General features: G+C 54.6%; 2 protein-coding genes across 3 annotated transcripts in view; both read right to left on the reverse strand.

Moving 5' to 3' along the window:
• Capn5 (calpain 5) overlaps positions 1–22,663 on the reverse strand; it is a 54,663-nt gene that overhangs the window by 11,327 nt on the left and 20,673 nt on the right. Inside the window, exons 3-5 of one of the 2 annotated variants that reach the window (XM_015477379.2) lie at positions 19,417–19,548; positions 4,099–4,307; positions 181–373 (exon numbers count right to left, since the gene is read on the reverse strand). In XM_015477379.2, the coding sequence (XP_015332865.1) occupies positions 181–373; positions 4,099–4,307; positions 19,417–19,548 (534 nt within the window). The remainder of the gene's footprint in view (positions 1–180; positions 374–4,098; positions 4,308–19,416; positions 19,549–22,663) is intronic. The other variant, XM_048788015.1, reaches the window with a different exon arrangement.
• On the reverse strand, positions 12,158–15,315 carry LOC107135488 (olfactory marker protein). Its single transcript, XM_048788016.1, has one exon. It carries the CDS (start codon positions 13,717–13,719, stop codon positions 13,228–13,230), a length of 492 nt encoding a protein of 163 aa, XP_048643973.1. The 5' UTR covers positions 13,720–15,315; the 3' UTR covers positions 12,158–13,227.

Raw genomic sequence — 22,663 nt, forward strand, 5'->3', positions numbered from 1 at the left:
AGAAGGGTCAGCATGGAGTGGGTGGTGTGGGGCTGCACAACTTGGGCAGGGCAGGGGCTGCTCCCTCCAACTGCTCCCATTGCTCACGAGGCTGAGGGTCTGGACTTGGCCCTGGGTCCTCACAGCCACCTCCTGTCCCAGTCAGGGTTGGTGACATGGAGGTCTGCTCTGGGCTCTCACCTTGATGGAGGCACTGATGAGGCCTCCCCGGCTGTGCACCTTCAACACACGCTCAAAGAGCTGGTTCCTCTTGGCCTCGTCATTGGCGAAGTCCCCCTCAGTCAGGTCGATGGGCTCAGAAACGCCGCCCGTGAAGTCCACCAGTGCATCCGCTGTGTTGCCTCCATCCAGGGCCTGGTAACAGCCCGCCAGCCTGGGGAGCAGTGAGCAAGAATTCCCAGTGCATCCCAGCTGGGCTACACCCTTCACCTTGTAGGGGAGAGTTTTGAACCTCAGAGAGCTCAAGCAAACTGCTACGGTCACCCAGTAGGCCACAGCATAGCCAACACTAGAACCCAGACCCGACTCCCAATGAACCATGTCAATTTCCACTCAAATTTCCCCAGGACTTAGCAGCTCCAGCTTCACAGATCAGATGTCCCAAAACCTAGCCATTCATTTCAAAAGCATTAAAGGCTCATATACCTTTTGACACCCCAATTCTGGATAAGTGACATGATTTATAATGATATAAAAGCAGAAATAACCTCAATACCTAACAATGGGGAATTGATTTTAAAAACTAAAGCTGTACCTATACTCTGGAACATGAAGCAGCTGTGGAAAATGTACAGAATTCCTGAGATAGGGAAATGCTAGCGCTTGCTTGGTACATTTGAAAAGCAATACAAGTGGATTCTAATTGTGATTTTAAGTATACCATGATTCACTTAAAAAAAAAAACACTTATTAGCCAGGAAGGACAAACCATAAAATCAGAGGGACCAAAGTCCCATTTCCTGGGAGTAAAATAAAAAAGAAACTCTTAAGAAAAATTTTAAGTACCTACTATGTGCCACATAGTAATGAATGAATGAAAACTCAGAAGCAGAAAGAGATATATAACATAATACTGTTGATGGAAATTGAAAATATATATACACAAAACTGCAACACTTAGCATGCCTAAGGCCCTGGATTCAATTTCCAGCACTACAAAGAAACAAACAAACAAACAAAAACAACACCCACCCCGAAACATGGTTTTTATAAGGTCACCCACAAACAAAAATGTCTCACAGATGTTGAAAGAGGCTGGAGGTATGCATAAGGCCTGAGTTTGATTCCCATCCCCGCCCCCCATTTTTCTTAAAAAAAAAAAAAAAAAAAAGTTAAAGCCACATCAATTTTACAGCAGCTCAATTCACAATAGCCAAGCTATGGAACCAACCTAGGTGTCCTTCAACAGATAAATGGAAAAAGAAAATGTGGTATATATGCTCAATGGAATATTACCCAGTCATAAAAACAGAATGAAATTATGGCATTTACCAGTAAATGGATGGAACTGGAGACTATCAGGCTAAGTGAAATAAGCCAATTCCCCAAAACTAAAGGCCAAATGTTCTCTCTGATATGTGGATGCTAACCCATAACAAGGGAGGGTAGGAAGGAGAATAGAAGTTTATTAGATTAGACAAAGGAGAATGCCGGGAAGGGAGGGGGAGGAGATTAGGAAGGACATTAGAATTAACTGGACACAACTTTCCCAGCCTTGTATTTCAATATGTGATCAGGGTAACTCCACATCATGTACGACCACAAGAACGGGATCCCAATTAGAATAAGTTATACTCTCCTATGTATAATATGTCAAAATACACTGTACTGTCACGTATAACTAAAAAGAATAAACAAAATTTTAAAAAAATTATCACCAAAAAAGAAAAAAGTTGAAAGAGTTGCCATTGGTGGGGGAGGGGAAGAGGGGAAGGAAGAGGCCCAGGTAGGAAAGAGGATAAATGGTGACAGAGCAGAGTAGGACAGCTACAATGGTGATGCTCTTCGTTAACTCAGACCAAAACAGGGAAGGGGAAGGCAGGGGCTGATCTTTCTACAAATCTTTCATTTTATAATTTAAAAAGTAAATGTGGGCTGGGGCTCAGTAGCAGAGTGTTTGCCTAGCATGTGTGAGGCACTGGATTCCATCCTTAGCACCACATAAAAATAAACAAATAAATAAAGGCATGCTGTCCATCTACAACTACAAAAAAAAATGTTTTTAAAAAGTAAATGTAAAAAAATAAGCAAGCACAAAGTATGCAGCCACTGTGGAAAACAGTTTGGTCATTCCTCAAAAAGTTAAACATAATTGCCCTGTAATTCACTCCTAGGTGTGTGCTCAAAAGAAGCGAAAGCAGAGATTCACATGGACACACCCATGTTCACGGCAGCACTATGCACAAGAGCCGAAGGTGGAAGCAGGCCAGGAATCCAATAGACAAATGGAGAAACAAAATGTGATGTATTAAAAATGTGATGTATTTCTCTGTCACTCAGCCGTTAAGAGAAAGGAACCTTTGATATCTGCTATAACACAGATGGACCTTGAAAACATGGTGCTTTGTAGAAGATGCCAGACCCAGAGGGGCTAATACAGTACTCCACTTACACCAGGAACCTAGAATAGGGCAAGTTCACAGAGACAGAAAGCACAGAGACTAGAAAGCACTAACAGAGGTCCCCAGGGACTGGGGGAGGAGAAGGAGGAAGCTACTGTTCGATGTGTAAGAGTTTTCAATAGGGATGATAAAAAAGTTTCTGGTGTAGACAGTGGTGAATTCGTTGCATGCCACTGAACAGTGGGCGTACACACGATGAAAATGAGAAATGTGGTGTTGGGTTTATTTTACTACAAAACTGCTTATTAAAAAAATAAAAGCAAGCCAGGCATGGTGACACCCCAGCAGCCTCATCTACTTGGGAGGCTAAAGCAGGAGGACTGCTTAAGCCCAGGAGTTTGAGATCAACCTGGGCAACATGGCAAGACTCTGTCAAGAAGGGAAGGGACAGAGGGAGGGAGGGAGTGACGGAAAGAGGGAGGGAGAAATGGAGGAAGGAAACAATGATAAATACAAAATTTTTTAAAAACCCCAAACCCAAGAGCAAGGGCTGGCTAGGGTTGTGGCTCAGTGGTAGAGCGCTCGCCTCACATGTATGAAGCACTAGGTTCGATCCTCAGCACCACATAAAAATAAATAAATCAAATAAAGGTATCGTGTCCATCTACAACTAAAAAATATATATTAAAAACGAAACAGAACAAAAAACCCCAAGAGCAAGACCAGAGCCTTCTCTCCAGAAGGGCAGCATCCATGGTAGAGACTTAGTGGCCACCAGGGGGCAGGCTTTGCTTTCTTAAGATTACAAATGGAACCTGCCAGTGTTGTTCTCTTGGATTTGTTTTTACTGTTAGTTTTTTCCTTTTCCTCCCTTCTTCCTTTCCTTGGACTCTCCCTCCCTTCCCCTCTTCTGTTAGGAGACTGACACATGGGTCTGGGAGGAGGAACCAGGGACCGGCTCCCACCAATCTGGCTTGCCTGGTCTCTGGCCCTGACACTCTTGTCCAGGCCCACCCCAGTGCTGCAAAGGCCTGGACAGGTCACTCTGCTCCAAAGCCCTCTACAGCTCAGCAAACTTTTGTTCATGCACATTCTGTGTGAGGTCCTGTCCTGGGGACACAGAGTCTGGCACAGAGAAGGAAGAGGGGTCAGCAAAAATAGTAGAGATGGACAGTCAGGTAGAGACATGGTGAGTGGACAGGAGAGGCCTCTGAGCAGGGCATCTGCCCAACCTCCACACTCAGGCTGGATCTCCGTTACCACATTCCCAGCAGAGGCGCCTAGGGAAGGTCCCACTGCAACACCTTCGAGAAACCCACTGCTATGAAGGTGAGCGTTGGCCCTGACCCCAACTAACGCAGAACACCTGCCTGGGCCCCAGGCCCACCCCAGGTAGCCATGCCTTCCCTCCTGGGGTCCAGGCTTCTACCCTACCCAGCTCAGCTCTAGCTGGCCATGCCCAGGCCCTGGGCTCTGAGCTCGCTGTGTGCCCACCCATGGAAGTGGCCACCCAAGCCTGCTCTCGGCTGGCACCTACTTGGCATAGGCCTTCTCCACCAGAGCGCACCAGAACTCATTGCGGGAGTTGGAGTGGCAGTAGATGAGCTGGTTGTTGACTGTGGGCAGCCGGTCATCAATGACCACGTCCACCCACTCCCCAAAGCGCCAGAAGTGGAAATGGAAGATGCCGGCGTAGGCGTCGGGCTTCTCAGGGTCCCACTCCTGCTCCTTCCAGTCTGGGATGACCTGGGTGGAGACACGATGGGGCGCATTGAGGGAACACCCGGCTCCAGGGGAACGGGGGTGTGTGCCTCCCAGGATGGCGAGGAGTCCTGCGCTGCGCCCGTCAGCGCCACGAACCCAGTGGGACTCGGTAAGACCCCGGCACAGCCCCCGCACCTCCGGGCTCCTCCAGCTCCGCCACGCCGCTCCGATCGGCTCCCGCTCCCTCCCGCCCGCCTCCTCCGTCTCCCGCCACATCTGCTCCAGCCTGAGTGGAATCTGGCAGCCACACTGGCCTCTTCACTCTGCAGGTCTCCATCAGGGCCAGCTGCTCAGGCGCTGCCTCCTCCCATCCCACCCTGCCCCAAGCCCCATCACCTCGTCCTGAGGACACTGTACCAGCATCTGCAGCCACACCTGCCTCCCCCCCTACACACACACCAGCACCCCTGACTTGATTGTATCACTTCCTGAATGGACTCTGCCCCCATCCCTTCAGCCTCGTTTTTCTGCTCCCACCACTGCCCCAGCCCTGGGTGCTCTAGTCTCTGGGCAGGAGCCCTACACCTGCTCCTCTTCTGCTTCTTCACCCCGCTGACCTCCATTCATCCTTCAGTTCCATCCTCCTCCTCTAGGAAGCCCTCCCTGACTCCAGGCAAGGTCAGGACCCATCCATCAGACCCATGGCTGTGCCACTTTTTCTTAGATACTTACAGTTACTGAGCTAAATACATTAAATGCCTGAGTGACTTTGTATTCAGTGACTGACACTAGGAACAGCAGTCCTCTGAGGGCAAGGCCATGCTGTTCTTGGTCACTGCATATACCCAGCACCTGGCCAGGGCCGGGTCCAGAGAGTGACCTGAATATACTTGTGTGTTGACTGAAGCAAAAATCCAGATGTTGATTTAGACTCAGAAATTAATCTATTATTTAAATACCAGGCCTTGTGCTGAGACCACCATAGTCCCTCAATTTAATTCTCACAATAACCTTATGGGTGGCCTACGATTATCCATCCCTACTTGACAGATGAGAGAACTGAGGCTCAGAGAGGGCAAGTAACTTGTCTATGACCACATAGTCAGAAAAAACACGCGTTCTTTGTAAGCACACAGATCTGGTTTGAAGCCAGGATTCAAACACGGGTCTATTTATAAAGAATGAGTCCTTCATCAGTGTGGACTACTCTGTGCCCAGCACTTGCTGAACAGAGGAACCAGACATGGTCCCTGCCCTCAAAAGTCCTCCAGTCTGGTAGGAGAGGCAGGCGTACAGGCCACAAGCCAAGCTAACATGGGTATATGCAGGGCCCCAGCGGGGAGGCGGGCATCTGAGAGCCAGCAGAGGATGTCCCCCAAGCACACAAGGGCAGACAGAGGTAACCTGGGCAGCAAGACGTGGGCAGGGAAGGGCAACTTCTCATCCCTCCAAGTTAGGAGGAGGGGCTGGCCAGCCAGGTGTGGCTGAGCCCACCCAGACCCTAAGCAGATCCTTCTAGAAGAAAACCATGCCCAAGTATCCGGGCACCCAGGCATGCGGGCTGAGCTGGACCCCCACCAGGAGCCCCACATGCTGAGGCCCTGCCCGCCCACAGGCTGCGGTCACCCCACCCCCTGAACTCATTAAGGACGCCTTTGTTTACAGGCCTCTTCCATCAGCAGGGAGACTGGCAAAGGGAAATGCTCCCTAGCGGCACATCTGAGACCACGAAAATGAAAATGCTAACTCTGGCAGAGCCACTAATGGAGCCCTGCTAGGGGCCCGGCGGGCAGGCTGGTCACTGTTTCCAGAACTGCCTTGGCCTCACAGCCAGCCTGGCGGCAGGGCTCCGGGAAGCTTTTTGCAGAGGCTGCCCTGGGCACAGTCGAGGGAAGCAGGATCACACCCAGCCAGGAAGCCTGGCCCAAGACGGCTGCGGCCTTTCCCCACTCCTCACCTCTCTTTCCAGGCAACTCTGTCCTTTTAAAGTAAACCCCCCCGCCCCCAGGCCTCTGCCCCTCCCCTCGTTCTGTCTCCCCATTTTGCTTTCAAAACTGAAAGCTGTATCAAAAAGAAGCCAAGCTAAGCACTGTGGCATACCCTGCTGCCCCAGCTACTCGGAGGCTGAGGCTAGAGGTTTACTTGAACCCAGAGGCTTAGTGCCAGAGACTGGGTGACATGGGAAGGCCCTGTCTCTGGAAAATGGGGGAGATACATGCAGGGTGGGGTGATCATCTCTACAGCACAAGTAGGAAGCTCTGAGCTGAGAACACAAGCCTGGCCTACCTCTCCACTGCACCCGCCTCCCTCCAGTGGCCCTGCTCTGGATGCTCTGGACTGTGTGGGGAGGGAGGAGGAGGCCTTCCCGGGTGCAGGGAGGTATGCTGGGACCTGGAAGAATCACTAGCTAAACTTAGGGCTTGGCCCTGAGCCCTCTGTGGCTCAAGAAGCACTTAATGAGGCTCCAGGGCCTGGGGATCGTGAGTCATGAATTCCTGGGGGCCTTGACTTCCCCTCCTGTATCACAGCCAGTGGACCTGGTGTGGGGTGAGCCCCAGCCAGCCTTCCACTATGAGCTCACCCCTCTGCTGCCAGGAGGACACTGAGTGGGAGAAACTAAACAATTCCACCTTCCTATCCCATAGCCACCATGTCCAAATTCAAGGAAGCCACCCAAGACTCCTGGGACCTGTCAGATGATTCAGGAAGCAGCCTGAGGAGGTTCCCATTGGCCACAAATGGGCCACCAGAGCATCAATAAGGATAGCAGCTGCAGCGGAGTACACAAATCTGTTTAAGTTATCAGACCACATGATACAAAACAAATAATTAGTCATTTTGGAGGAGAGTAGGGAATTAATTCATTTTTTTGAAACTGAAAAATCAGATCAAGCGTTGATCCAGCCTTTGCTCACACTGTGCCAGAGGTGAACCAAGGAGATGAAGGGAAATCCCCAGCTGGAAAAGAATTCCAGCTAAGAAATGAGGAGTAAGTGACAATACTGGACCACCACCTTCTATTACCATAGGAGAGTTAGTGGATTTAGGCAATGGTCAACACCAGCTCCTCACACCATAAAAGAGATAAACAGACATTTCATGCCCCCCCACCACCGCCCAGGGAAGGACACGGCATATCCTGCAGACCAGTCATGCCACAAAACATTTGCACCTCAGTTTCCTCAAGCTTCTAGAGCTAAGTCCTAAATACAGGAATGCAGGGGACAGGGCACATGTTAAACAACACCAGGAAGACAGTCACCAACACCCAGACTGGGAATCCCACAGGGCAGATGACTTTTGTTTCTTCAATAAATAAATCACAAGGAAAGGTAAAAAGATGAAAGAGAAACAACCAATTGCCAATACGGACTTTGGTTTTGATCTCATTCAAATAAAGTGTAAGACGTCTACGTGTTTGCAGCCTGAACTGGGAACTACAATACTTTGGGGGCATTTGGTGATATACATTGAGCATCCCTACTCCTAGAGCTTGGATCTAGAATGTCCCCCAAAGGCTTATGTGTTAAATGCTTGTATCCCAGTATGGCCCTATCAGGAGGTAGTAGAAACTCCCAGAGGTAACACTATGTGGGAAGTTTTAGGTCACAGAGGGATGTGCCCTTGGGATGGTGGGACCTGGGTCTCCTGTGTGGCTTTCAGATCCCAGCCATGAGGCCGACTGTCTTGCTACATCACACATTCCTACCATGATCTGCTGCCTCTCCACCAAAGGTCTTCAGGCAATGGATCTGCTCAATCATGAGTGAACTGCAACCTCTAAAACCACGAGCCAAAATTAACCTTTTCCTCATTATAAATTGATTCATCTTGGGTATTTGTTAAAGTAACAGAAAACTAACACAACTGAAACTTTCTGAGCACTGACATGATGTTTGGGATTTTGGAGCATTTTGGATCTGGGATTTTTCAGATAAGGGATGCTTCCCTGATAAAGGATATACAAATATTCCATAATCAGAAGAACCCTGAAATCCGAAACAGTTTTGGTCCTGAGCATCTTGGATAAGGGATACTCCACCTACATTAAGGAGTTACTTTAAAATGTTTCCGTTGTATATGGGTATTGTGGTTATTATTTTTGAAATGAGTGCTTCTTTTCCAGAGCTGTATCCAGAAACATTCACAGATGAAATGATCTGCTGCCTGGGGGCAAGGGTAGTAGAAGCAGTAAGATTGGCATGAGCTGCTGGCTGCTGGAGTTCTCTGTGCTTGTGGTCTCTGTGTTTGACATTCCCTGTCATCAGGGACACCACAGCCTGGCCTGGCAGCAGGAGCCCTGTGGGTGGTTCAGCTGATCCTCTCAACTCTGTCCCTCAACATGCCCTCCTGTGGGCTTCTCAGAAATCTTCCATGACCACCAAACACCACGATGCCTCCTGCCATCTCCCCCGTGTGTGTGTGTGTGTGTGTGTGTGTGTGTGTGTGATCTGCCTGCACCCCTTCCCTCGGCTCTCTGGTGCTAGCCCCCACTCCTGCTCCCCAGCACAGCTTCCTTTCCCCACCCACTGGGAGGAGTTCCTCAGACCCCCCTGCCACACCCAGCACAGGGCCTGGACCGGCTCCAAAGCTGGTTGGAGTCCTTCTGGCAGGAAAATCCCCAGCTCTGGTCACTGGTGAGGCCCCTGACAAGCTGGTGATGCCCCTGACCAGCTGGTGACCCTGTACACACAACCTCATCTCAGAGACTTAAGTTTGGACTGGGCCACATCTCTGAGCCTCAGTTTCCTCATCTACTTACCCTACCCCCAGGACCATCACAAGAACTCAAACAGAAGGCCTTGGAGGTGCACCACATGCTTCGGAGGGCTGTGCACACCTGGATGGGGCTGTTGGCTGTGGAGTACCTCCGTGGGCACTCAAGGCTGCAAACCTCAGGGCAGGGGGGAGCTGCAGCCACCGGGTGGCCTCCTTCCCAAGAGGAGAAAGGGAAACTCAGCACCACCGGCTGTGGGGTAACTTGGGGCTGACCTGGCTGGTGGCAGGGACTGGGTAGGGTTTGAAGCCTCCCTCACCTGCCCGGGGGCGTGGCCTCTTGCAGCACACACCCCAAATCTCAGGGCTGTGATGGGCATCTCAGCGCCCCTAGTGCCCCAGCTCCTGGGCTTTGTCCTGGGAACCTCCCACCAGGTTCAAGCAGCCTCAGGTCATGGGACAGAGAACAGGAGTCGGGAGCCCAGGGAGGGCAGTACTGCTCAGGAGCTGTGGGTATGTGACTGTATGTGCGGATGTAGGGGCGTGGGAGATAGCTTTCCAGATGTCTACCTGGGACCCCAGGCCCAGCTCACAGCGTTTCTGAACCACACAGTGGCTGTGGCAAGAAGGGCTGCTGCTCCCTGTTCACCCAAGTTGGGTAAGATGAGCCACAGGCCTTTTGGAATCCTCAGACCTAGCAGGTTCCTGGTGCGGGGCATCTGAGATTCCTCAGTTCCCAGCTTCTGGATTCAAGAATCTGAAATTCCTTAAGTTTCAGATACTCTAACTGGAGGAGCCAGGAAGGCTGCGTGCCATCCCCGCCTCCTTAGGAGGGCAGAATCCTGCTGCCCAGAGATCAGGACAGCTGGAACCAAGACCTGCTCATCCCAGGCCTGCCTCTCTGCTACCTGCTGGATGGCCTCAGGCAACTTTTCCCCCTCTCTGAACCTGGAGCTTCTGTTCAGCAGTCAGGTTCTCCTAACCCTCCTCAGAATAATTTGAAGTGAGGCCGCGCTTCTACAGTCACTGGGACAGAAAAAGGCAAACCCAGAGAGGGTGGCCAGGTGCCAATTCTGTCGCGCTTGACTGACATTCAGCCTTGTCATCAGACTGAGTCACCAGAGGAGGAAGCCACTCAGAGAGGCTGCCCAGGGTTACCCAATGGGACAGTGCATAGCAAGGCAGGGGCCCTCACCACTTACCATGCTGCCTCTCTGGGAAGAGGCTCAGGAAGTGTCAGGTCTCCCCACCCTACGGTTTCTCATGGTTTCCATGGAGAGTGGGTTATTTCCCCCTGCCTGAGAACAGAGCCAGGTGCTACCTCTTCCCATGGAGGGAGGGCTACATTTTTGACTCTCAGAGGTGTTTCCAGCAGTGGCCAGGAGGCAGGCTTGGGAGGGCAGAGACTCCTGGAAGATGGGGGAGGGGGATTCTTCGAATGATATCAGGGGGATGTGGAGGCAGGAAATGGGGCTGGAGGAGAAAAGGGGCTACGAGACCAGCTCGGGGAGCATTTTGAAGCAGGGTCATTCCCAAGCAAAACCACAATGCAGCCTCTGACCCCCATCTCAGGAAAGGGACAAAGGGACACATTTTCCCAGCCCATTGCAGGTGACAGTGACACAGGGTCAAAGGTCCACAGGGCCATGGCCTGGTGCTCCACCTTGAACTCCTGACCCTGGTCCAGCCCCTCCAATCCCTCCATGACCTGCGCAGGAAGCCTTCTCCTCTGAGTCTCAGTTGTCTCTGTTCAAAATGAGCAAGAGGTAAGGACAGAGGAGGTAAGGGCAGAGCTGTGAAGAAGGATCAACAGGACACCAAGACTATGTGGCCTTGCAGCTGCACTGATACCAATATCAGTCATATCTGGTCACTAGTCTAACAATCTCAAAAGGGTAGGGCAGAGAGGCGCCTCACAGAAAAAGCCAGGCTGTTCCCTCTGGAAAGCCTGGGGCCAGGACTGGGTCAGAGACTGACAGAAGATCCAGGGCTGGTAACTCTGAGGCCATCCAGCAGGAAGCAGAGAGGACTGACCCTGCCCCACAACCTGGCCATCCAGTGCTCCATCCACCCCTGCCCAGCGCCCTGTGGGTAGGGAGACTGGAGACAGCATGGCCTCAGCATGGCTCCCTCTACCCCACACAGGCTGGCTAAGCTTCTGGAGGGGCGCCAGGAGGCCCAGTAAACCCAGGCCTGAAGGAGGCCTGGCCGGTCACCTGACTGCTCTGGGCCTCATCCCTGACTGCTGGCAGGAGCGGGGTAGACACTTTGGGAGAGGCTCATGGAGGGTTGCCCAGGGTTGGGAGGGCACTAGACAGGACTGGGAGAGAGGTGGCAGAGCTCCTGAGGGGCAGCGGTGCTCACGGTGAGACGCACACCACCAAGGCAGGACACACGGCTTTTATTGGGCACGCACAGCGGGCACAGCAGAGGCACTCAGGACCCCACAGGAAGACGGGATGGGACAGAGTGGGGAAGAGCAGTCTGGGGGGTCCAGAGAGGAGAAGGCAAGCAAAGAGGCAGAAAGGGGGAACTGCCCCGGGGTCTGACCTCCTCCCATCCCACAGTTAGCAGAGAATAAGGCAGCAATGGCTATAGGCAAGGCCAGCACTTCTCCAAACATGTCCCAGAACAGACCCCAGAGACACAGTTTCACAGGACCAGAGCTCACCACAGCCCATCTCTCACTATAGAATCCTGACTCCGACACCACCTTCCACATCTCTGAGAGGGAGCCTGCCCCCACCAGCCCCAACACTGGGGATGGTTCTGACCCTCTAGGTCTCAGTACATCTCTTCCCAGGTCCAAGTGCCCTGATGGACCTTTCAAAGGATGTCTCTGGCCAGGGCCAAACAAAGCCAGCCTTGCGACAAGGTGTTGGGGGCACTTGTGGAGGTGCTCGGGTCTGAATCCAGGCAGCAGGTCAGGCCCCTCTAAATGGGGGCTTTGGGCCTGTACAATGGGAAGCAGAATGAGGCTAGAGCTGGAACTGAATCTGCCAGTAACTGTGCCTCATTTTCCCCATCTGGTGAATGGATGCCCCCAGTGACCTCCAAGGCCAGTGTTCTCCATCACATTGCTGTCACCTCCAGCCCACTTGAGATTATAAGCCATTGTAACTACCCCCATAGGCTTTACCCACCCCTCCCCTAGCTCCCCTAAAGCAGCCCAGGAAATGCCAAAGCTGTTCCAGTCGAAGGAAATGCCTGCTTCTCTCTGTCCAGTGAGCTGGCGAGGCCTGCTTCCCCAAGGGGACATGCCATCTCTAGCTCCAGGGCCCTGGATCCCTCTATCCAGCCTCCCCCCAGGTAGAAGGAAACCCTTTACTAAACTGCTCCCACTTCACTGTATGAATCTCAAAGACTCCCAGCTCAGGAAGCCCCCAACGGGGCTCAACCCAGGTCATGTCAATCAACCCCTTGCCAAGAGTCACCCTTGAACCAGCAGCAATTTTTCAATGGATAACCTAAAATTAGACGTGTCCACAGGGCAGGAATAGACCCTAGTGTGCACTGTGTGAGCCCCGCATGCTGTCTTGATGGATGTGTGCATGCAGGTAGACAGATCTGTATGACTGTATGTAGCTCCCCTTCACTTCTCCACTACAGCCAGCACTGGGTGACAAACCCCAAGCCACTCCCACCACCCAAATCAGCCCTGCAGCAACCCTGCCCCATGTCCTGAGGGTCCTGAGGCATCCTGGGACCACACTGGGTCATTGCAGAAGCAGCACCTTCCCGAGTCCTCAGGCTGGGTGTTCACCTCCTGACAAGGGTGGCCGAGGGTGCGCGGAGAGCAGAAGCCTTCTTCCTGGATTCCCCGAGGAGGTTGCTCCTGTCATCTCCATGTCCCCGTCTCTGGAGGAAGCCAGATGGCTGGTTGTTTGAATCTCTGTCTCTCTTGGTCTTTGACTGTCTCACTCCCTCACAATGAAGCAGAGAAGGCAGGTGCCTATAGCTTCTCCATCTGCCACATGAGCCCCTACCAGGTCTCTATCATCTACAGGGGGTGGCATCGGTGCTCAGTGAAGCTTCTAGACTACAGAGCCTTGGGATCTTTCCGGGAGCTGGAGCTCTGACATCAGGGAAAAGGAGAGGAGGAGAGGAGGACATGGACTCAGGGGGCCTCTGGCCACGCAGAATCCAGGCTGAGCAGCTAGAAGAATGTCCTCCCAAAACACAGGTGTGGGGAAGGGAGGTCCAGGCAGGAAGAGGGTGGGGGCAGATGGGGCAGAGGGCAGCCCCCTCAGAGCTGGCTGAACACCACGGAGGCCTTGAGGTCAGCAGGCTCCAGCCCTTCACCAAAGGTGATGAGGAAGTACATGACCTTGCGGATCTTGGCCAAATCCGACAGGCGCTCCCCGAACTCCAGGGCATCGGCCTCGTTACAATCCATGGCGTCCGAGTCCTCCTTGCGCCAGAAGATGGCAGCGGGGTCCAGCAGCTGGCGCGTCATGAGGTTGGTGAGGTCGGGCGTCCAGTTCTGCGAGGTGCCGGTGATGGTGACCTTGCCGGGCTTGTCCAGCGCCACGTTCCAGCGCTCGAACTGCAGCCTCTGCTGCTGGGTGAAGTCCAGGCGGTACACGGACTCCGCCGGCCGCAGCAGCTTCTCGCCGTCCTGGCGCTTCTCCCCACGCTGCTTCAGGCTCTCCACGCGCAGCCGCATCTGCTTGGTCAGGTCCTTGTCCAGGACCAGCGGCATGTCCAGCTGCTGCTTCTGCGGCCCGTCCTCCGCCATGGCCCAAGTGCTGCTGCTGCTGCTGCTGCTCCCACCGCTCCCGCCAATGTCAAAGAGCCAAATGGGCTGGGGCCTCAGTGCGGAGAGAAGAGGCCACCTAGAGGCCCCGCCTCCCCTTATGCCCTCCCTCCTCTCCTCTCCTCCGCTCCAGGTCACTGGCCCTTCCAGACCCCACCCAGTTCCAAAATAGGGTGGGATGAGAAGTGGGAGTCCACCTGCCTCCTCTCCACTCCTGGAAGTGATAATACAGGTGCTGCAGGCAGGCAGGCAGGAGGGTGCTGGGCTCCCCGGGGACAAGGACGCTGATGTCAACTGCTGTGGAAACCACCTTGACTACATGGATGGGCTGGGAGCTGCTTGTTTGTGAATAAGGGAGTGCTCTGCATGGCAATGCGGGAGGAGTGGAGCACTGGCTGGAGGCTCGGAGGAGAGGCTGGAAGACCCCTATGGGGGGCAAGAACAGGACCAGACAGGTGCACCCGATGGAGATCTGGAGTCACCCAAGCCAACATCCCAGGTTCCCCTGCCCCTCACTCACTCACATCCAACCACCAAGGCTGGTACATTCTACTTCCTAAATGTCAGGGAGTCTTCCCCTACATTCCCACTGCCAGGACCCCCACCCTGCCACCATCATGTCCCACCCAGATGCCTGGTTCTCAAATTCCAGTGTGCATCAGAATTACTTGTAGGACTTGGAAACAGACTGTCAGCCTCCACTCCCAGAAATTTTGATTTAATCCATGTTGGATGTGGATTTGCATTCCCAACCACCTCCCAGGCTGCTGGCCCAGGAACCATGCTTTGAGAATCACTGACCAGCTGATTCTGACCTGGCCCTTCCTCCACCCTGTGCCATGGCAACCACATGACCACAGTTCTCTTCTACTAAAGTCCTATCACGTATTCCCCCTGTTACCCCAGGAGACTTGAGGGCAAGGAAGAATCACAAACATCTATATCTCTAGCATCCAACAGGAAGCAGAAGCTCTGTTATCAAAAGTGGGCAAGGGGGCTGAGGTGGTGGCTCAGTGGTAGAACGCTGCCTCGCATGTGTGAGGCACTGGGTTTGATCCTCAGTACCAGATAGAATAAATAAGATAAAATATTGTGTCCATCTACAACTAAAAAAAAAAAAAAAAAAATTCAGGCAGGATAGGTGGCTTAGTGGTGGAGGAAGGCCTTGGGTTTGAGTTTAGAATATACACACATACCCCCCCACACACACAACAGGACACCTGAAAGAACTGGGGTATGTGAGCATAGTTGAGGTGGGGATGGGGCAGAGGGGTGGGCTACCACCATGATATGCAAAGGAAAGAGGAAAGAGGCCCAGGGCCAAGTGTAACAACAGAAAAAAATCTGAAGGATCTCGTGGACCACAAGCAGAGTCAGTTGCTGGATGAAAGCTACGTTAATCAGTGATATCTTGAGCTACATGAATGGCATGCGGGTACCAAAGGAGACGGTACCTGGTTCTGTAGAGTGGGAGTTCAGTGCCAGATCAGAACCTTTGACCTTATAGCTGGAGGGGCGGGGGTGGGGGCACAACTTGGCTGATGAACTGACACCAGGCAGCTTCTCCTTCCTCCATGGGAAGGAGCAGTTTCTACCTTCCTGGCTCTACATTTTGCTTTTCACTTGTATGTCGGCTTCGTTTCTGCCTGTGGTGTCCCCTGCTAGACCACCAACCCTGAGAGGGCAGGGACCGGGCCCATCTTGCTCAAGACCCTAGGCCAGCACCCAGAATAAGGGAAGCACAGAGGAGACCCACAGAAATGCTTGTTGAATGAGTAAGTGGCACTGATAAGAGAATAGCTGCTGGAGGGACTGTGGGGCCAAGGACAAGAGGATGCAGGCAGGTGGGAGAGTCCAGGGCACTGGCTGAGGCCTGAATGAGGTCAGGTCAGCAATGTGCTGGGGCTGGAAGTTGAGGCCAGAGAGACCCAGCCTTGACTGCAGACCACCTAGAGCTGTCCCAGGCTGTGGCTGTGGAGTGACTGAGGTGGCTGTGAATAAGGGAGTGCTCTGCACGGCAATGCGGGGAGTAGTGGAGCACTGGCTGGAGGCTATTGGAGATGGAACCCAGAACTAAGACCAGGGCAGTGGGGAGTAAGGGGCGGAGCAGAGGCATGAGCCACAGGGGCACAGTGATCCCCAGAACGCAGCCTTTCTTGGGGTATAAAAGGCTAGGATCCTGGAGGTGCCACACCCTTTGAACCTAGGTGACAGTGCAGACAACAGCTGGATGAGGATCCAGGAGCACAGGAGAGCGCCTCATCTCTGGCGGGGTGGAGATGTGCAACCAGGAGGAGGCTGAGGGTGGGCCTCACAGACCGGGCAGGAGGGAGGGGGCGACAGGGGCCACAGGAGGGGAGGACAGTGCAGGAAGGAGGGGAGCAGGAAACAGAGGGTGCAGAGGCTCCGGAGGAGTGGCAGAAAGGAGGCAGGAGGCTGCAGGCGGTTCTGGATGCGCTGATATCCTTGGCTCAGCTGCCAGACACTGGGGAGGACCCACCCACGGCTGGACGCAGGAACAAATTCAGGGGAGAAAAGCAGGCTCCAAACTTGCACAATTAAAATAAAACTTCTTAACCGAAATGGAAGAAACAACAACATGAACAACTGAAAATCCTTAACACTGGAGGCTACTGGGTAACGAAAGTCACTTGACTTTGTGGTTTTGGGACTTTTTCCACATCTTCTGTTCCAGGACCTTCTGTGGCACTTGGGGCGCAGTTGGTGTCCAGGAACGTGCACTGAGCAAACTGCTGAATAACTGAGAACAGGAACTGCTGATATTAAAGGGCCAAGACAAAGCGGGAAACACAAAATGGAACCAAGACTGTCTGTCCCGGCCTCCTCTGCCTTTCCCAAACCCGCCCCAGTACTGCAACCCCCAATTTCCATGCTTTCTTGCAGTCGGGGGCCTGGCTGGCTCCTCCAGGCCAGCCCACGGCCAGGGACACGATGGCTCAGGCAGCAGGCCTGGCCTCTGCTCTGGCTGCACCAGGCTCCCAGGGAGGTGAGTTCACAGACGACCTTGGGTCCAGCCTAGGCATGGTCTCCTGGCAAGTGCTGTCAACTGCCACTTCCTGATTTCAGGTTCACAAAACCTGGCCACCAGAAGTCCACTGCCTCCCTGCCTGCAGGGAACACGCAGTGGGATACGGAGGCCAGGATGCCCCACCAGGGAGCCTATAGGAAGGGAAGCCCACTGCCCGGGGTGTCTGGAAGAGGCGAGGGCGGGAGCTAAGTGTGCAGAGTGCTGGGAGCCAAGGGCTGGTCCTCCTTCCATGATGGCGAATCCTGAGCCTATTGGTCCCAGGCTACTTTAAGAACTAAGAGTGAAGGGTGACTTCCTGGAGGAGGTCACGTGTCAGGTGCCATGCACCTGCTTCTGAGGCCCAGCCTCTCGGAGTGTGCAGCTGGATGGGGGGGGCAGGGGTGCAACTCAGGCTAAACGCCACCCCTGTCCCCTCCACTGCCCTTCCAGGGAGAAAACAGGGTGGGGCAGGGAGGCCCTGCAGGGCAACAGGCCCTGAAAGTGAGGGGTGACAACAAACAGGGCCCCGTCAGGGAGTGTGAGGCACAGTAATGAGCTCCCTGGAGCCTCATCCCAGGACCCAGGGGCTATCGCCACAGCAGTACCTGGAGGCAGAGTGCAATTAGCCAAGAGCACCCAGGTAGGCTGGGGACCTGAGCTACGGGAGACCAGCCTCCTGGCTCTGCAGCCTGGAAGACCACCCAGGCCGGTGTCCCAACCCCTCAAAGGAGGAAACTTCAGTCCTGCCCAAGGCGGCACAGCATCAAGACCAGGCCTCCTCCTGTGAGTCTCAGCCTCCTCCTCCAGCAGTAAAGATGGGGAGCTGCCACAGGGACCAAGGGCCAGGCCTGGGGTAGGGCACACAGCGCAGAGCTCCTCCCATCTTGTCCGGCACCAGCCCACTCCTAGACCTGGAGGACTGCCAGCAAGGCCGGCGGTGGAGCTGCCTGTCAAAAGCTGGGTGGAACAATTCGGGGTGGACTTCCATTCCCAAAACTCTCCAGAGGCTCCTCTATGCTGGCTCCTGTGAGGCTCCAAGGGAAGATATAAGTTGGACCGGCTCTGTCTGTGGGGAGCTCACCTCAAGGGGGGAGACAGCAGATAAACAGGCAATTATAGGGCGGGTGGGAGGTGGGGGGCAGCCCCGTAGGATTCCCTTGTGCCACCTCCAGCCACATGAGTCCTCGCCTGGGGGTGCTGGGGCTCAGAGGCAGGGGGCCTGGTTCTGGACTCAAAGAAGCGGGCTGGAGGCTGCAGGGTGGAGACCAGACCTTCACCTAGAGAATCGGGCCAGGCCCCACAGGATCCCACGTGCTTTCTCCCAGCCTGGATGCCCCTGAATACCCAAATCTATAAGCTGTAGCAGTTGCCTTTGCTGAGGCCCTGCGAGCCCTAAAGCCAGCTGCCCTGACCACTGCAGGAGCCTTAGAGGCTAGGCCTCAGGGATGCCCACTGGGTGGCTGTGAGAGGCCACACCCTGTTCAGAAGACCTGAGAAAAGGGACCTGAGTCCCAGCCTTGGCCAAGGGCATAGCTCCCTCTGATGGCTGATGGATGCCTCAGAGGATGAAGAAAAACACACTATGCTCCTTGCACCCTGCTTGCATAGGAACACCCGATGATCCAGGAATGTTCCTAACGCTGCGTCTACCGAGCGTCACATCACACGAAGCACGGTAAGGACAGCATGTCAGTCCACCTTCTGGCAAGGCCACTACTCTGATTCTGCAGAGGAATAACCTGAGGTCAGCTACAAAGCTTCCGACTGGTAAGGCTGGGGCTCAGATTGAGCCTGGGCGACTCAATGCCCCAGGCTCTAACAGCCCACCACCCACCCCTTCCTAGGGAGAGCAGGCAGAGCAGAGAAGGGAAAGAAACAACCACTGGAGCTTAATCCTGTGCTCAGCCCAGGTCTCCTCCACAATCCCTGTCTTAATTCACCAAGTTCGGCCTCCACTCCAGCCTCCCTGTTTTCCCCAAAAGGAAGCATTGGATTTGAGGGTCCCAATGCTAAGTGCTGCCATAAAAGAACCAGATGGCAAGCCAGAGTCCATTTGTTCCAACCCCAAACCTTTGGACGGCATGATGATGAACAAGCTGTAGAAGGTGATCAGGATGCTGGACCTGGGCCGCCACCTTCCCCCCACCCTTGTGGCCCTCCTGGACTGGTCAAGAACATCAGCAGTGTAGAACCAGTCAAGAAGCATTGTCCAGACCACTCATGCTGAACAACTGGGAACAGCAAGGCCCAGAGAAGGATAGCAACAGCCCAAGTCACACAGCAGGTTACTGGCAGAGATGCCCTGAGCCCCGTCACAGCTGACTCCACACTGAAAATCATGCAGGAAGGTTCCACATGTCACAGGTATATATTCGGCTCCAGAGACACTAGGCACTCAACAGTGGGGAGGGGACACATCAGGATCCCCCTAGAGTTACACAGATGCTACCAGCACCTGCCTCTGGATCTTCAGCTGATGGTGGAGGGAAGGCAAATCTGACGCCCAGCCAGTGCTGAGGGGGCCCAAGGTCGCCCACCCGGCCCTGGAGCAGGCTTTCGGGAAGTCTCCAGCCACATCAGGGCTACACCTGCCTGGCAGTGAGGGCCGCAGGCTGCCTCAATGCCCCAGCAGCCCCGTCCCCAGGCCTCACCTTCTGCCACAGCGACTCACGGGAGGCGAGTGAAGAGCAGGCTGCCACAAACCAGCAGTTGCCCACCTGTCCCTGGTGCAGATCGTGGGAGCTGATGCCATCCACAAAGAGGCGGGGGTCCTCGCAGATGTCCTACAGAGAGGGCAGGGAGAGCGTGAGGGCCCCAGGAGCACAGGATGCCCACCTGCTGCCAGCACAGAGGTTCCCCACTCCCCACACACTGGGGGTCTAACCTTGCAGACCACTCCCCAGACCCAGCCTCCCCAGTTCCTGGTTGGATGCCCTCTTCCTTCTCTGGCCCAGAGCGCGCTTCTGTCAATGGCATGATGATGAACAAGCTGTAGAAGGTGGTCAGGAGGCTGGACCCGGGCCACCACCTTCCTCCCATCCATGTGGCCCTCCCTCACCAGCCAGCCCTCATGGTGCCCTGGGGTGGGAAGGGGGAGGTGAAACAACACCAAATTGACAGGGATGAGCAGAGGGCAGGGCCTAGTGAGCAGAGGGCGGGGCCTAGTGAGCAGAGGGCAGGGGCGTGGCTATCTGAGGGTGGGGAGGGGTGAACAGCGGATGGGGCGTGGCAACAGAGGGCATGGCTGGGGCGAGCTGATGTCCCTTCTGCTCTCATCTGATCCCCACACCCCTGAGGAGTATGGAGTTGCTATTCCATTTCAGGAATGGAGGTCCACAGTAGCGCAGCAGCTTGTTAAAGGCATACACACAAAATGCCCAAGTGGAACATAAAATCCTGCTGCTTTTCCCGTGGGACTGGCAGCCATGGCAGGGGGCCTACTCCCTAGGACATGCCAGGAAGCCAGGCCGGGCAGCCACTGGACAGGGAAGTGACTCACACAACCTGGTAACTGTGGGACCCAGCCCTTCCTAGTTCCTGGAAGCCCAGGGAAGCCGGCAGGGGGCCTCCGCACCAGACCCTCCCACCAAGCTCACCCAGGGTTTTCCTTTAAGGCTCCCTGAGGCTGGGAAGTGGGAGGACCGTGGACTTTGACCTCAGACACAAGCTAAAAGGGTTCATTCCCCGGCTTCCCACAGCGGCTGACATCCCACTCCAGGCCTGAGGTGGGCAGCTGGTTAGTCCTCCGCAGGGTGACAGACAACTCCCGCCCGGAGCTGAGCCCCACCTACAGCCAGGGGCTGCCTGCATCACTTGTGGGCCAGATGGGCCAGGCTGTGGTGGGGCTGGGCACAAGAGGGGGTCTCTTCTACTGCCCATCCAGGCCTTGGCCAGCGCTGCATATGCAGCTGGCCAACCCAGGCCCCTCTTTTTCTCTCACCAGCACCTTGACTCCACAGAGCTGAAAGTGACTGTCCCCCAAGGGGTGGGATCAGGGAGACACTGATTCAGGTCTTCTATGTGCCACACAGCCTGCTAGCACCATGATCAATCCTCACCCCTCACCGTAGCCCAGAGAGGGGAAATATGCCCATTTTACAGATGAAAAGTTGAACAACATGCCCTAGTCATACTGCAGGGGGAGGTGACAGCAGGTCACCTGCAAGTTTGCTCCTGAGCTCCATCCATCAATCACCACAGAGCTCCTGAGGCCCTACCACAGGTGGCCAGTAGATGGTAGCAGAACCAGGAAGATAGAACTCCAATTCCTGCTCCCTATTCATTAACTGTACAAGTTTGGGCCAGTAGCTCAACCTCTCTGTGCCTCCATTTCCTCACCTATGCAAAGGAGACAGACTGTTATTCCTGCAGGGCTGTTTAAGGCTCCCACAGATCTTAGTGGCGGAGATTTGGGCAGGTGGAAATGGACAAAGGGCCCCTCAGCTCCCATAAGGTGCTTGAGACTCCTCTGGTTTCCAGAGAAACCAGTATCACAGGACTGAGGAAAGGATCAACTCCCAGAGGACACGAGCGGCTCCTGAGACCCGACCCCTGATTCCAGTTGGAACCGCAGGGTGACCCAGAGCCAAGCAGCGAGGAGGCTTCCCCACAGCAGGTCTGGGTGCTTCATCTCAGGTCACAGGAGACCAAGGGAGGCAGCCTGCCCCATCCAGTCCCCAGGGCCTCTCAGCTGCCTTCCTATCTCGCCTCCCAGCCCAGCCTGGTGATGACTCAGCATCTGCCTGAGGGCTGGAAGGAGGGAGGAGCTTCAATATCTGGAGGACCCCAGCCAGGGCAGGCCTGGGGGAGACCAGCACTGCAGGGCATGCCGGGAGGTGACTGTGAGGTGCCCTCCACTTCAGATGCTCCCAGCCTGTGGCAGACATGACTGCCCCATTCCATGGAGGAGGCTGAGCCCAGGAGGGGGCAGTGCCACCAAGGTCATGAGGAAAGTGACAAAACCAGGTGTCCTGGGCTCCCACCAGGGTTTTCTCCACTGATGCCCAATTCTGCTGGGCAGATCTGTGGGGCAGGCACGGCCACCCCAGCATAGGGCTCTGGACCCAGGCACCTCTCCAGCAAAGACCCGGCTCCCAGTCAGGCTTCCAGGGTTCCACTGCCCTGACTGCACGAAAGCTGAGACCTGGGGCCATCAGACAGCCTGGAAGGGAGCACCTGAGGCCTGGGCCTGTTCCTCCTGCCTGGACAGGCTCAGGGTCCTCAGCTGTAACCTGCAGAAACCAAGTGAGTTTGGTGGCACTTGGAATTCAGAGACCATGTTGGGGCACCTGTAAAAGAACCATCATAGAAATAGCTCTCAAGTTCCATGCACACACTGCAAGCCAGGCACTGCCCAAAGCAACCCTGCAAGACCAGTATTGCTAGCATCTCCTTTTATAGATGAGGCACAGAGAAGTTAGGTCACTTGCCCAGGACCACAGAGGAAGAGGTTAACTGAGACTCAAACTCAAAACTCAAAGTCTGGCTCTAGAAATTCCAGGTAGGCCAGGTTATGGGTGACAAAGCCACCCTTCTTTCACCTGTCCCCCTGCATCTGTTCTAAGCCCAGCTCAGGGGCCAGGGGATACCCAGACCATCACCCACCACCATGGGGCCAGGTTTCTCCAGACTGGCATTTGTCCTTCCACCTTTCCTGGGTCGTCAGTTGGACATGTGCCATAGAGTGAGTCAGGGACGGCACCTGTCCACAGGGCCCTGTCTCCCTTGAGCAGGAGGAACGAGAGCCGAGCTGTATGTGAGCGGAGCTGTCACAGCCCGAGCCTGGAGGGATCACAGAGGCCACCATCAAACAGGCGTGGAGAGGGCCGATGGGAGAAGTGGCTCCAGAGACAAATGAGAACTCTGAATACTCCCCACAACAGGGGCCAGCCGGAGACA

This window comes from Marmota marmota, unplaced genomic scaffold, assembly GCF_001458135.2.
Source record: "Marmota marmota marmota unplaced genomic scaffold, marMar, whole genome shotgun sequence".
NCBI classification, from domain to species: domain Eukaryota; kingdom Metazoa; phylum Chordata; class Mammalia; order Rodentia; family Sciuridae; genus Marmota; species Marmota marmota.

Bases quoted from the DNA above. Each gene is read 5' to 3' on its own strand.
- LOC107135488 (XM_048788016.1), bottom strand. From the start codon at position 13,719: ATGGCGGAGGACGGGCCGCAGAAGCAGCAGCTGGACATGCCGCTGGTC.